At 36.5% G+C, this 14,156-nt stretch overlaps 1 protein-coding gene across 11 annotated transcripts in view; it reads left to right on the top strand.

Annotated features, from left to right (window-relative positions):
* Positions 1–14,156, top strand: part of GRIA4 (glutamate ionotropic receptor AMPA type subunit 4) — a 680,457-nt gene that overhangs the window by 489,852 nt on the left and 176,449 nt on the right. For all 11 annotated transcript variants that reach the window (XM_024975311.2, XM_024975310.2, XM_024975315.2 and 8 more), the window contains one exon: positions 7,335–7,519. In XM_024975311.2, coding sequence (XP_024831079.1) covers positions 7,335–7,519 — 185 coding nt within the window. The remainder of the gene's footprint in view (positions 1–7,334; positions 7,520–14,156) is intronic.

The raw sequence follows: 14,156 nt of genomic DNA, 5'->3' as shown, positions 1-14,156 counted from the left end.
ATCACCATATAGAAACACTAATGAAGGAAATGCCTGGATTCCTCAGTCCCAGGAGAGCCTTGCCTCTCCTCTTAATTCCTGAGTATTCAGGAATTAATAAGGAACAGAGAATTCCTTATAGATCCAAAACAGCACACAGGAAGCCACCTGTTAAATTCTTCCTGATACTCTATCAGATCTAATCTCTTGAAATCATTTGTCACTTCCACTGTATAATCGTAAGCGATTTAATTTAGGTCCTACCTGAATGATCTAGTGGTTTTCCATACTTTCTTCAATTTAAGTCTGAATTTTGCAATAAGTATTTCATGATCTGAGCCACAGTAAGTTCAGATTGGTGGGCGCTGGAGTGGTGGCAACCCCACGTCCAGGGTCATAGTAGAAGCCCCAGCAAGACTGTAGGAGGGGCGAAATCACATTTAGAATCAAGTGCCATAGGCGCCAGAGATGCTCAGAGAGCTCAAACAAACCTTGTGCACACCAGGACCCAAAGACCCTACAGAGACTGAAACAAAACTGTGTTTGAGTGTCTCCTGTGGAGGTACGGGTCAGAAGTGACCTGCCACAGGGATAGGGGCTTTGGGTTCAACAGACTTGTGTATGGCATAAGCCCTCTTGGAGCAGGTCCCATTAACCCCACAATAGAGCTGTCAGAACTTACACAGGACTGGAGAAATAGACTCTTGGAGGTCACAAACAGAACCTTGTGCACACAAGGACTCACGAGAAAGGAGCAGTGACCCCACAAGAGACCGACCTAGGCTTGCCCATGAGTGTCCAGGAGTCTCCAGCAGAGGCATAGGTCGGTGGCCTGCTGCAGGGTTGGGGGCACTGAGTGTAGCAGTGCATGCACGGGACCTTTTGAAGGAGGTTGCCATTATCTTCATTACCTCCACCATAATTTGGCCTCAGGTAAATAACAGGGAGTGAACACAGTCCCATCTTTCAACAGAAATTGGATTAAAGTTTTACTGAGCATGGCCACGCCCATCAGAACAAGACCCAGTTTCCCCTTCAGTCAGTCTCTTCCATAAGAAAGTTTCCATAAGCCTCTTATCTTTCTCCATCAGAGAGCAGACAAACTGAAAACCACAATCACAGAAAACTAACCAATCTAATCACATGGATCACAGCATTGCCTAATTCAATGAAACTATGAGCCATGCCATATAGGGCCACCCAAGACAGACAGGTCATGGTGGAGAGTTCTGACAAAACGTGGTCCACTGGAGAAGAGAATGGCAAGCCAATTCAGTATTCTTGCCTTAAGAACCCTATGAACAGCATGAAAAGGAAAAAAGATAGAACACTGAAAGATGAACTCCCCAGGTCCATAGGTGCCCAATATGCTACTGGACATCAGTGGAGAAATAACTCCAGAAGGAATGAAGAGACAAAGCCAAAGCAAAAACAACACCCAGTTGTGGATGTGAATGGTGATGGAAGTAAAGTCCGATACTGTAAAGAACAATGCTGCATAGAAACCTGGAATATTAGGTCCATGAATCAAGGCAAATTGGAAGTGGTCAAATAGGAGATGGCAAGATGGAACATCGACATTTTAGAAATCAGCAAACTATAATGGACTGAATGGGTGAATTTAGCTCAGATGACCATTATATCTACTACTATGGGCAAGAATCCCTTAGAATAAATGAAGTAGCCATCATAATAAACAAAAGAGTCTGAAATTCAGTACTTGGATGCAAGCTCAAAAACAGCAGAATGATCTCTGTTTGTTTCCAAGGCAAACCATTTAATATCACAGTGATCCAAGTTTATGCCCTGATAAGTAATGCTGAAGAAGCTGAAATTGAGTGGTTCTGTGAAGACCTACAAGACCTTCTAGAACTAACACCCAAAAGAGATGTCTTTTTCACTATAGGGGACTGGAATGCAAAGGTAGGAAGTCAAGAAATACCTGGAGTAACAGGCAATTTTGGCCTTGGAGTACAGAATGAAGCAGGGCAAAGTCTAATAGAGTTTTGCCAAGAAAACACACTGCTCATAGTAAACACCCTCTTCCAATAACACAAGACAAGATTCTACACATGGACATCACCAGACGGTCAATCCCAAAATCAGGTTGATTATATTCTTTGCAGCCAAAGATGGGAAGCCATATCAGAGAGGAAATCCCAGTAACAGAATAAATGAGGAATGAAGATGTACACTAATGTCTAAACCAAGTTTGTGTGCTAGATGCATACTGAGGCCAAACAAAACGAAAAATCAGAGCTTTCAGCAGAGAAAAGTTTATTGATCTGGGGCACTGCCCTCCAGAGAAGATAGGAGATGGCTGTTCTCAGATCCATCATGCTGGCTGGCCAGGGCTCAAAGTTTTTATGAGCAAGAAGGGTAAAGAGGAGGAAAGGGGGCTTTGTAATTTTAGCTTCCCACAGATCTCAATTGCAGACTTACTGCCACTGTCTTGTGACTCAGTGTGATTTTGATGATTGTTCTTGCAGAGCAAATTAGTAAGTCTTCAACTCTTATTCTACAGAGAGCAAAAACAATAGTTGAGACATTTTATTACTTATTTAGAGCATTATGTTTTGGTCAAGAATGTCAGTTCGCAATGGCTCCTGATTTTTTTTTTTTTTTTTTTTCTTTTAAGACCTTTTGAGATTTCTGTTTCCTGCAAAACCATTTGGGTTTGCTTCACTTGTGTTCCCTCACTTTCCTAATTGTAGTAATTGTAAATTAGTCCACTCTTTGGAACTCAGGGAAGGCCTAGAAGACTTAAAACTTTTCTCTAAAAATAAGAAATGGGGGACTCTGAGGGACTTTTGAACCCAGGAAGATCCCTCAAGTCCTGTTTGATTTCATTAAGGCAGGACACAAATCTTCATGTTACATATGCATAAGGTAGGATACAAGGGAAAGAATACTTGATTAGGGGCAAGGAAGGAGGGAATCTAGGTAAGATTTGAAAAGATAATTACAGGCATACATTACAAAAAGAAAGACTAAATGGAGCAATAGATATACTAGAATAATTATATAGTAATCAACATGCTCTCTAACTTCGTCTTTGGTTTTTTTTGTTGTTGTTGTTTTTTTTCATTTAGATAAAAATAAATTCTCACTGCCACAGTATTTCATTTGGCAGGGTATCAGGTAATTCATATTTCAAATATGATCTCATCATCAATTCCATGTGTTGACATTAATTGAACATCTGTAATATTTGAAGCTCTGGCTTGTAGAAAATATACCTAAAAATCAAAATCCTCAAATCTGAGAGACTCATATAAAAATTAGAAAACTGAGAAAAGGTGCTCTTATCAAAAAAATGCTTTGTACTCATTTTAAGTCTTCACTTTTAATCCACCCAGCTCTTCAATCTAACTACAGGGAGCAAGATCAGTTCAGTCACTCAGTAGTGTCTGACTCTTTTTGAATTCATGGACTGCAGCACACGAGGCTTCCTTGTCCATCACCAACACACAGAGCCCCCTTCAAGCTCATGTTCATCGAGTCGGTGATGCCATCCAACCATCTCATCCTCTGTTGCCCCTATTCCTGCCTTCAGTCTTTCCCAGCCACAGGGTCTTTCCCAATGAGTCAGGTCTTCTGGGGACCATCTGTTGGCCAAAGTATTGGGCCTTCAGCTTCAGCATCCGTCCTTCCAATGAATATTCAGGACTGATTTCCTTTAAGATTTACTGACTTGATTTCCTTGCAGAAGACTCTCAAGAGTCTTCTCCAACAGCACAGTTTAAAACCATCAATTCTATCTATGATCCATCTCTCACATACATATCACCACTAGAAAACCCATAGCTTTTACTATATGGACTTTACCTCTTCTTTTTCATATGCTATCTAGGTTTGTCGTAGCTTTTCTTCTAGGGAACAAGCATCGTTTAACTTCACAGCTACAGCCACCATCTGCAATGATTTGGGGCCAAAATAAAGTCTGTCACTGTTTCCATTGGTTCCCCATCGATTTGCCATGAAATGATAGGACCAGATGCCACTTTTTTGAATGTTGAGTTTTAAGCCATCTTTATCACTCTTCTCTTTCACTTTGATCAAGAGGCTCTTTAGTTCCTCTTCACATTCTGCCATCAGGGTGGTGTTATTTGCATATCTGAGATTATTGATTTTTCTTCCTGCAATCTTCATTCCAGCTTGTACCTCATCAAGCATGGCATTTCACATAATGTACTTATGTATAAATGTACTTGCATATAAGTTAAATAAGCAAGGTGACAATATACACCCTTGAAACCAGTCTATTGTCCCACATCCAGTTCGAACTGTTGCTTCTTGACCTACGTACAGGTTTCTCAGGAGGCAGGTAAGGTGGTCTGGTATCCCCATCTCTTTAAGAATGTTCCTTCTTTTGTGTGATCCACACAGTCAAAGACTTTAGCGTAGTCAATGAAGCAGATGTAGATGCTTTTTTGGAATTCTCTTGCTTTTTATATGATCAAATGAATTTTGGTAATTTGATCTCTGGTTCCTCTGCCTTTTCTAAATCCATCTTGAACATCTGGAAGTTCTCGGTTCACATACTGTTGAAGCCTCTCTTGGAGAACTTTGAGCATTACTTTGCTAGTGTGTGAGATGAGTGCAATTGTTTGGTAGTCTGAACATTCTTCGGCATTGCCTTTCTTTAGGATTGAAATGAAAACTGATATTTTCCAATCCTGTGGCCACTGATGAGTTTTCCAAGTTTGCTAACATATTGAGTGCAGCACTTTCACAGCATCGTCTTTTAGGATTTGAAATAGCTCAGCTGGAATTCCATCACCTTCACTAGTTTTTTCATAGTGATGTTTTTTAAGGAGTACGGAAGGAAGAAATTATATGAAACTATATCTGGCATAGAATGAGCTCAAATAAGAATTATACCTTTTTAAAGGCTTAAGCTTACCTTTAAGAAGCATAGGTACCACCTTACCTGCCTCCTGAAAAACCAGTATGCAGGTCAAGAAGCAACAGTTAGAACCAGACATGGAAGAAAGGACTGGTTCCAAATTGGGAAAGGAGTATGTAAAGGCGGTATATTGTCACCTTGCTTATTTAACTTATATGCAGAGGACATCATGTGAAATGTTGGGATTATAGAAGCACAAGATGGAATCACGTTTGCTGGGAGAAATACCAATAACCTCAGATATTCAGATGACACCACCCTTATGGTAGAAAGTGAAGAGGATCTAAAGAGTTTCTTGATGAAAGTGGAAGAGGAGAGTGGAAAAGATGACTTAAAACTCAACATTCAAAAAGTGAAGAACATGGCATCTGGTTCCATCACTTCATGGCAAATTCATGGAGAAACAATGGAAACAATGGCAGACTTTATTTTGGGGGGCTCAAAAATCATTGCATATGGTGACTGCAGCCATGAAATTAAAAGAGGCTTGCTCCTTAGAAGAAAAGGTATGACACACCTAGAGAGCATATTAAAAAGCAGAGACATTACTTTGCCAACAAAGATCTGTATCATCAAAGCTATGGTTTTTCCAGTAGTCCTGAACTGATTTGAGAGTTGCACCATAAAGAAGGCTGAGAATTGAATATTTGATGCTTTTGAACTGTGGTGTTGGAGAAGACTCTTGAGAGTCCCTTGGACTGCAAGGAGATCCAACCAGTCCATTCTAAAGGAAATCAGTCCTGAATATCATTGGAAGGACTAATGCTGAAGCTGAAGCTCCAATACCCTGGCCACCTATGTGAAGACCTGACTCATTGGAAAAGACCCTGATGCTGGGAAAGATTAAGGCCAGAGGAGAATGGAATAACAGAGGATGAGATGGGTAGATGGCATTATTGACTCGATGAACATGAATTTGAGCAAGGTCCTGGAGTTTCTTATGGACAGGGAAGCCTGATGTGCTGCAGTCCATGTGGTCCCAAAGAGTCAGACAACACTAAGTGACTGAACACCAACAAAAAGGCTTATGCCAAATGCTACAAATAGATTCAAAGTTTCTTTTCCTTTTTTTTTGTTTTGTTTTGTTTTTTTGTTGTTGTTGTTTTGTTTTTTTCCCCCCACATTCCACTTCAAAACTGAGAGCTGGAAAAGGCAAGATTCCAACGCAACATTAACATGAAGAAATATTCTAAAGCCTGGTTTCATGAGTCTTCCCCTTCTTCCTTTACCAAGATATTAAGATCCATACTTCTCCTCTATATGGAGAGAGATCTGGATCAAGAATAGACTAAAGACCATTCCACCCCCTGGAAGGCTGTCTCCCACTAATAAACACTCTTTCTTTAGCAGTCTTAGAGGTACCTTCTCAACCTTCAAGACCCAATTCAAATTGTTTCTTCTCAGGGCATTTTCTCTTGTCTCATCAAGGCAGATTTAACCAAACTTTCCCTTGGGCCAAAACTTTCCCTTGTGTGCAGCAATCATTACAGTTTTATACTAAGTTGCATTTTTTTAATTGAATTTATTTTCCTCTACTAGATTATGAGCTTGAGAGGTCATTCCTTCACCTGGTTTTCATTCAATTCCCCCTCAATCCACTTAATTCCCCTGCCAAGACAGGAAGAGTTAAATAATGCTTTCTCCACTTATAATAATGGGTCTTCAATAAATACTGTTGTAATGTTTATTTCATAACTTATCTTCCACAGTTGAACCCCAAAATGTTATTACTTGTTTAAGAGGAGAGTCAATACAGATGTTCAAAATTAATTCTGTTGAGTGAGTAAAATTAGCAAAGATTTTGGAAATTGTTCTTGACTACAGAGGGTACTAGATTTTGTTTTAGGTTTATCTCATCAAAAATGTCTCCAAAGCAATGTCTTTGGTAGAAGAATTTTGAGAACCTTTTCAAGGTATGATTTGATACTTCATTCAAGCAATATTTTTAAGGAATTTATTCAGTAGAGAGATTTTGAGAGTGCTTACTCAAGGTATGATGTTGTTACTTCATTTCAGGCAATATTTTTAAGGCATGATTTTGTCTTGAGTAAAGAAATTAAAGAGGCTTCCTTGGCAGCTCAGAGATAAAAGACTCTGCCTGCAATGCAGGAGCCACAGGAGATGAGGGTTCTGTTCATGGGTCAGGAAGATCCCCTGGAGAAGGGCATGGCAACCCACTCCAGTATTCTTGCCTGGAGAATCCCATGTATAGAAGAGCCTTGTGGGCTACAGTACATAGAGTTGCAAAGAGTTGAATGTGACTGAAGCAACTTAGCATACACACATGCAAAGTAAGGAAAATTGAATGATTCAGAAATAACCATTCATATTTTTAAATTTCTAAGAATTCATTTTTTAATATAAAAATATTGATGTAGAATCCGTGCCTGCATAAGTTATCTAAGGACATGTTTTTAGTAACCACTCTGAATTTTTCCCCCACTAGGATACTCGATACTTCAAGCTATTATGGAAAAAGCAGGACAAAATGGTTGGCACGTCAGCGCTATATGTGTGGAAAATTTTAGTGATGTCAACTACAGGCAACTTTTAGAAGAACTTGATAGAAGACAAGAGAAGAAATTTGTAATAGACTGTGAAATAGAGAGGCTTCAAAACATATTAGAACAGGTAAGTGCTGGATTTTATGTTGTTATTATTAACCTAGATCTTCTACAAATATGGTTGACCTTTATTGATGGATAAATATGTTGTCTCACCCATTTAGTCAAAGTGTGGAGTCTGGGAGTTTTTGCTCCATGATCTATTTATTTCTAATATTAAGTCATGGGGCTTCCCAGGTAGCTCAGTGGTAAAGAACCCACCTGTCAATGCAAGAGACACAAGAGATGAGGAATCAATCCCTGGTGGGTGGGGGCGGAAGTGGGGGGAGAAGATCTCCTGGAGGATTAAATGGCAACCCACTCCAGTATTCTTGCCAAAAGAATTCCACGGACAGAGGAGCCTGGCTGGCTACAGTCCATGGGGTCACAAAGAGTTGGACACAACTTAGCGACTGAGCACACACACAAGCAAGACTAAATCATAATTTTTTAACACCAAAGACCGTTTTTGTTCTCAATGTACTTAGAAGCACTATTTCTCATACATTTTTAAGCTGTACAATAGAAAGGACTTTTTGAGACTCAAGAGCTGTTGACCTCCTATTTTCATAAACACTAATTCTAAAGATTATTAGAATATTACAAAATGTGACTCTGTACTTTTTATAACCTTTAGAGAACTAGCTATGTGAGAAATATCCAAATGAATTAATAAAGCAATGAAATAAAACAAAATTAAGTGACATACTGTGATTATTTTCTTCTAAATGTTTTAAGTAAATACATTGCCACTACAGTGAAGATGGTTTTCAAATCTTCTCCCAAGGAAGAATCCTTTAATGAAGACTTTCAGTGCTTGTTGACTTGATTTAAAGCATATAGGAAAAGGTAAAATTGAACTCTGTCATTGCATTAAACGATAGAAAAATATCATCAAATAAGGGATAATACTTGCTCCTAATCCTTCATGTCCTGATAAAACTTTAAAGGCTGTATTTGGCCAAAACTGCAGTGAATGAATGCCATCTAGTGGTTTTATAAATGTTTGCTCATATTTACCTACAATATCTTATGCTTGCTGAACAATATTGTAGCATGTTTCATTTGTTAGTTACATACAGTTCATTTGCATAACCTGATTTGATTTGATTACTATGATTTGATTCATAGTAATAACTTACCAATTTGAAAGTTTATTTATAAGAACAATTTAAGTACTCAACTCTACAAATCAAAACCAAGACATATTTCAGAGATTTCTCCTTAATATCCAGGGACACTAAACTAGATGCCATAAGTTTCTTTATTCAACAGTAATTAGCATTTGTAAAAGTCAAAAGCAAAAAAGCATGTAGAATTTCTTGTAAAGTTCTTTGAAGCCAGACTATACTGTAAGAAAAAAAATGACAGTATTCTCCACCCGTTGCCCTTTTATAGAAGAAAGTTAAAGTGATGTCGCTCAGTCGTGTCCGACTCTTTGTGACCCCACGGACTGTAGCCTACTACACTTCTCCATCCATGGGATTTTCCAGACAAGAGTACTGGAGTGAGTTGCCATTTCCTTCTCCAGGGAATCTTCCAGACGCAGGGATCGAACCCGGGTCTCCCTCACTGTAGGCAGACGCTTTACCGTCTGAGATACCAGGGAAGTCCTTTATAGAAGAAGGGGTGAAAAAACAACAGTTGATTGATGAATTGCTATTATTCTATTAGAAAATGTTAATTGTAACCTGTATATCACTCAGGTTTATTCCTCAGGGAGTCCAAGAAATCATTAAGGTTGTAATTACATAAAGTATATGAAACTTTTAGTGTGCATTTATGGAATCCAGGAAAGAAGGTTACCTTCTCTCTTGAGCAAGACCTAGTCACTTCAGCTCAAACTCCCATTTCTTCCTTCTCCCACTCCACTCCTATGCTGAGAGTTTGAGTTGTTTGACATGAATAACTGAAACTTTGTAAATAACTCTTCACAAATCCTACAGGACAGTCAATTGTAAGAACTTCAGGGATTACCAATTTCTTGTCAGTTGGTGAGTAAGGCTCAAACCCTCTATTTGCTAAAAGACTTGTGCTATGAAAGACCACCTCTGGAGAAGGCAAGTGAGTGCCTAGAACACACTGACCCATTTCAGAGGTTTAGCAGGTTTCTAAGAAGAAAATCAGCACACCCAGGGGTATGGATAATTGTTGAATAAATAAAATTAAATAAACTCTTGCTAAGGAAACCAGGCATCTTATTTTTGTCACAGTTTCAAAGAAATTAATTTTTCCAGGTTTATTGAGATATGATTAACATACAAGAGAAATACATTATACTTAGATATACAAGTATACTGTGAAATGGTTACCACGGTAGGGTTAGCTAGCACCTCCATCGTGTGCTGTAACCTGTCACTCAGTCGTGTCTGACTCTGTGACTCCGTGGACTGCAGCCCACCAGGCTCCTCTGTCCATAGGATTTTCCAGGCAAGAATACTGGAGTGGATTGCCATTTCCTCCTCCAGCACTTCACATAATGACTTTTTCTTCTTGCATACCTTTGATGACTACACAAACTGTACTTTTTTTTTTTTTTTCTTAAGAGTGGGAACACTTAAGATCTATTTTTTTTTAGCAACTTCTGAGTATATGATACAGTGTTGTTAACTATAATCACCAAGCTGTACATCAGACACCCAAAACTTAGAAAAGTTGAGTGTTTACCATTATCAACTCTATTTTAATTATTCCAGAATTCTAAGAGTTTTGTTTACCATGAATGCACAGTAATAATGAGACTTTAACAAATCTTTGTCTCTAAAATATCACTCAAATATAAATCTCATAATTTGTAACAAAGTCCACTCTAGTGTAAGAATACATTATATGTTCTTAATTGTCCTATAAGATTTCTCCTCAAGAAAAGCTCTTCCTACCCTGAACATTTTTTCACTGTCTATATTTTAATTTCTGTAGCTCTAAGCAAAATCACTTTTAATGTTTCTTGATTTCATTTCTGATTCATCTAAAAACAAAAGCTAAACCAAACTTTGTCAGGAATTTGTACATGCACTTCAATAACTCTGTTTCAACATCTTATTTAATAAAATAATAGAAAAAAGTTTCAGAGAATCAAAGCATTTTTTTACAAAGTAAAATGATAAATAATCTTGATCAAAAAAATGTCTCTGAGTTTTTTCTATTAAAATATAAATGATTTTAAAGTATACAACATAAAGTCAATATTTTCATAGATTATATTCCATTTAGAGTTATTATAAAATATCAGCTATATACCCTGCACTGTACAACATATCTTTGAATCTTACTTACTCTATGCATAGTAAATTGTACCATTTAATCCCCTACTCCTATCTTGTCGCTCACCTATTTTCTCTTCCTGTTGGTAACCATTAGTTATTTCTCTATGTTTGTGAGTCTGTTTCTGTTTTGTTATGTCAATTTCTTTAATTTATTTCTTAAATTCAACATATAGGTGATTATAAACAGTATTTGTCTTTCTTTGTCTGATTTATTTCACTAAGTAAAATACCATCCAGTTCTATCCATGGCAATTTTCTGTTTCTTTATGATTGAGTAATATTTCATGATATACCACAGCTTCTTTATCCATTATCCATTTTCCATTATCCATTTTTATCCATTTATCCACTTAGATTACTTCTTTACCTTGGGTATTGTAAATAATGCAACTATGAACTTTGAGGTGTATATATCTTTTAAATTAGTTTTTATTTTTTTTGAATGTATACCCAGGAGTGGGATTCCTAAACAATATAGTAGTTCTATCTTTTTATTTTTTAAAGGAACTTTCATATTTGTTTCCATAGTGGCAGCACCAGTTAACATCCCCTCTAACAATGTAGTAGTGTTCCCTTTTCTTCATATCCTTGCCTACATTTGTTATTTGTGGGCTTTTGACAACAATGGTCATTCTGACAGTTGTGAGGTACTATGTTATTATAGTTTTTGATTTGCATTTCGCTAACATAGTGGTGTTGAGCATCTTTTCATGTGACTGTTGGCCATCTCCATCACAAAAGAAACAATGTTAATTCAGGCCTTCTGCCAATGTTTTAATCAGATTTTTTTTTTATCTTAAATTCTATGTGCTGTTTAATATTTGGAATATTAATCCTTTATCACTCATATCCTTTGTTAGTAATTGTTCTCATTAAGTTGTCTTTCTATCTTGTCAATGGTTTCCTTTATTATGAAAAAGCTTTTTAAGTTTGATAAGGTACCATTTGTTTACTTTTGTTTGTTTCCTTTGTCTGAAAAGAATGGTCCAAACTATATTGCTATGACTTATGTCAAGCATAGCATAAACCTCTTAGAAGAAAATGTTCAGAACACCATCTTATGTCAAAGATGGTGTTCTGAACATTTTCTTCTAAGAGGTTTATGGTTTCCAACCTTTAATACTTTCCAGTCTTTAACACTTTATTTGTGTATAAGGTCTGACAAAATGTTCTAATTTCATTCTTTTACATATAACTGTCCAATTTTCCCAGCACGACTTGGTAAAAAGACTGTCCTTTCTCCATTATATATTCTTGTCTCTTTATTGTAGCTTAATTGACCATAGGTACATGGGTTTGTTTCTGGGGTCTTTAGTCTGTTCCATTGATCTGTTTGTCTTTTTGGTGCCAGTACCATACTGTTTTGATGACTGTAGCTGTTTAGTATAATAATGTCAGGGAGTGTGATTACCTCCTGTTTTATTCTTTTTTCTCAAGATTGTTTCAGCTATTCGGGATCTTTTTTGGTTCCATATACATTTTGGGATTATTTGCTCTAGTTCTGTGAAAAATATCACTGTATTTTGGTAGGAATTGCATTAAATCTGTATTAAAGCTCTAGGATGGTCATAAAAAAAAACTAGCCAGAATCCCAGAGAGTTTTCAATCTGCTTCCTTCCCATTTTCCCAAAAACAAGTGGATGTGTGTGCATTCTTCAAAAGTAAAATCTCAGTTTCTTACAGTCCCATCTTCAAACCAGCTAAAGTGATGTGTCTTCTCAATGTGAGACCCCAGGAATGAGGTGTTCAATATGTAGTTCAAACTCTGATTTCTTTGCCTCCTTTCTTACCTATCTTTGTGTGGGTCTTTCTTACAGTCTTGCTTGTGGAAGAGCTGCCTGCCAGTGTCCAATTTCTTTACAGCTAGAGTTGCTCCACATGCAGATATATTTTTGATGTGTTTGTGGGAGTAAGTGAGCTCAAAGTCCTCCTTCTCTGCCATCTTTTTTTCCCTTCAAAAAAAAAAAAAAGGCTTTGACAAGTTAGCCCTTTCTTGGATGGAGAAATTAATACAATGAGGATAAGAGAATGTGTTATTAAATGAGGATAAGAGAATGTGTTATTAAATGAGGATAAGAGAATGTGTTACTAAATTTCTAGAAGGGCACACTTCATATTTTGGTGGCAGCCCTCAACAATTACTTCTGTGACATTTTAATTTGTACCAACTTTCAAAAACATGATGGAAATAGCTCACAATTTATTTTCAAAATACATTAATAAACAACTGTTTTGAGAAGCATTTTATCTTCTGTATGTGTTTTCCAAATTATTTTTATGCTATGAAATAATTAGTTCTCATAAATGTCTGATAGTTAAAATAGCACTTAGCCATATATTCATTCAAATATCTCAAAACATGAATTTCAAAATAAGTATTTGAAAATGAGTTTTAAATATATATTGATTTTTCCACTCTTAAATACACAATAGGGGGAAAAATGAATAAGTATCACTTATTGAATAAGTAAAATGAATAAGTATACTGAATAAGTATCACTCACTGGGCTGTAAGAATTATAAAATAGAGAGATTTTATATATTTTATATATAGAGAAATACATAAAAATATTAAAAATATATTAAAAATTTTATAAAAATAGAAATATATTTTAATAAAAACCACCAAGTTAGGTTTATTGTATTGTTAGTGTCATAGTCCAATAAAAAATTGCATTATTATCTCTCTGAATCCCACAGAAATTTGGTTTACTCATTGGCAAAAAAAAAAAAATTATGAAAAGAAGCATAAAGCTAAAAATAGTTTTGGGGTATTTGTTGAATTTGTGATTAATTAATGATAGTTTCAATTTTTACTTAGTATACAATTTTAGACACTAACACTACTCATTATTCATCTTACCTAGTTTCTTTATCAATTGTTTTATGGCATAGCTTAATATGATTATATTATATAGTCATTATATTATATAATATAGGTGCTTACTATAACTCCTTATTGCCAAATTCACACTTAAATTGAAGAAAGTAGGGGAAACTATTAGGCCCTTCTGGTATACAGTGCAAGTGACAAGTAGATTCAAGGGATTAGATCTGATAGAGTGCCTGAAAAACTATGGACAGAGGTAAACAACATTGTACAGGAGGTGGTGATCAAAAACATCCGCAAGAAAAAGAAATGCAAAAAGGCAAAATGGCTGTCTGAGGAAGCCTTACAAATAGCTGCAGAAACAAGAGAAGTGAAAGGCAAAGGAGAAAAGGAAAGACATACCCATCTGAATGCAGATTTCCAAAGACTAACAAGGAAAGATGAAAAAGTCTTCCTAAGAGAATGGTGCAGAGAAATAGAGGAAAACAATAGAATGGAAAAGACTAGAGATCTCTTCAAGAAAATTAGAGATACCAAGGGAAAATTTCATGCAAAGATGGGCACAATAC

This window comes from Bos taurus, chromosome 15 (assembly GCF_002263795.3).
Source record: "Bos taurus isolate L1 Dominette 01449 registration number 42190680 breed Hereford chromosome 15, ARS-UCD2.0, whole genome shotgun sequence".
In the NCBI taxonomy this organism is placed as follows: domain Eukaryota; kingdom Metazoa; phylum Chordata; class Mammalia; order Artiodactyla; family Bovidae; genus Bos; species Bos taurus.
This window is presented reverse-complemented; position numbering and strand designations above follow the sequence as displayed.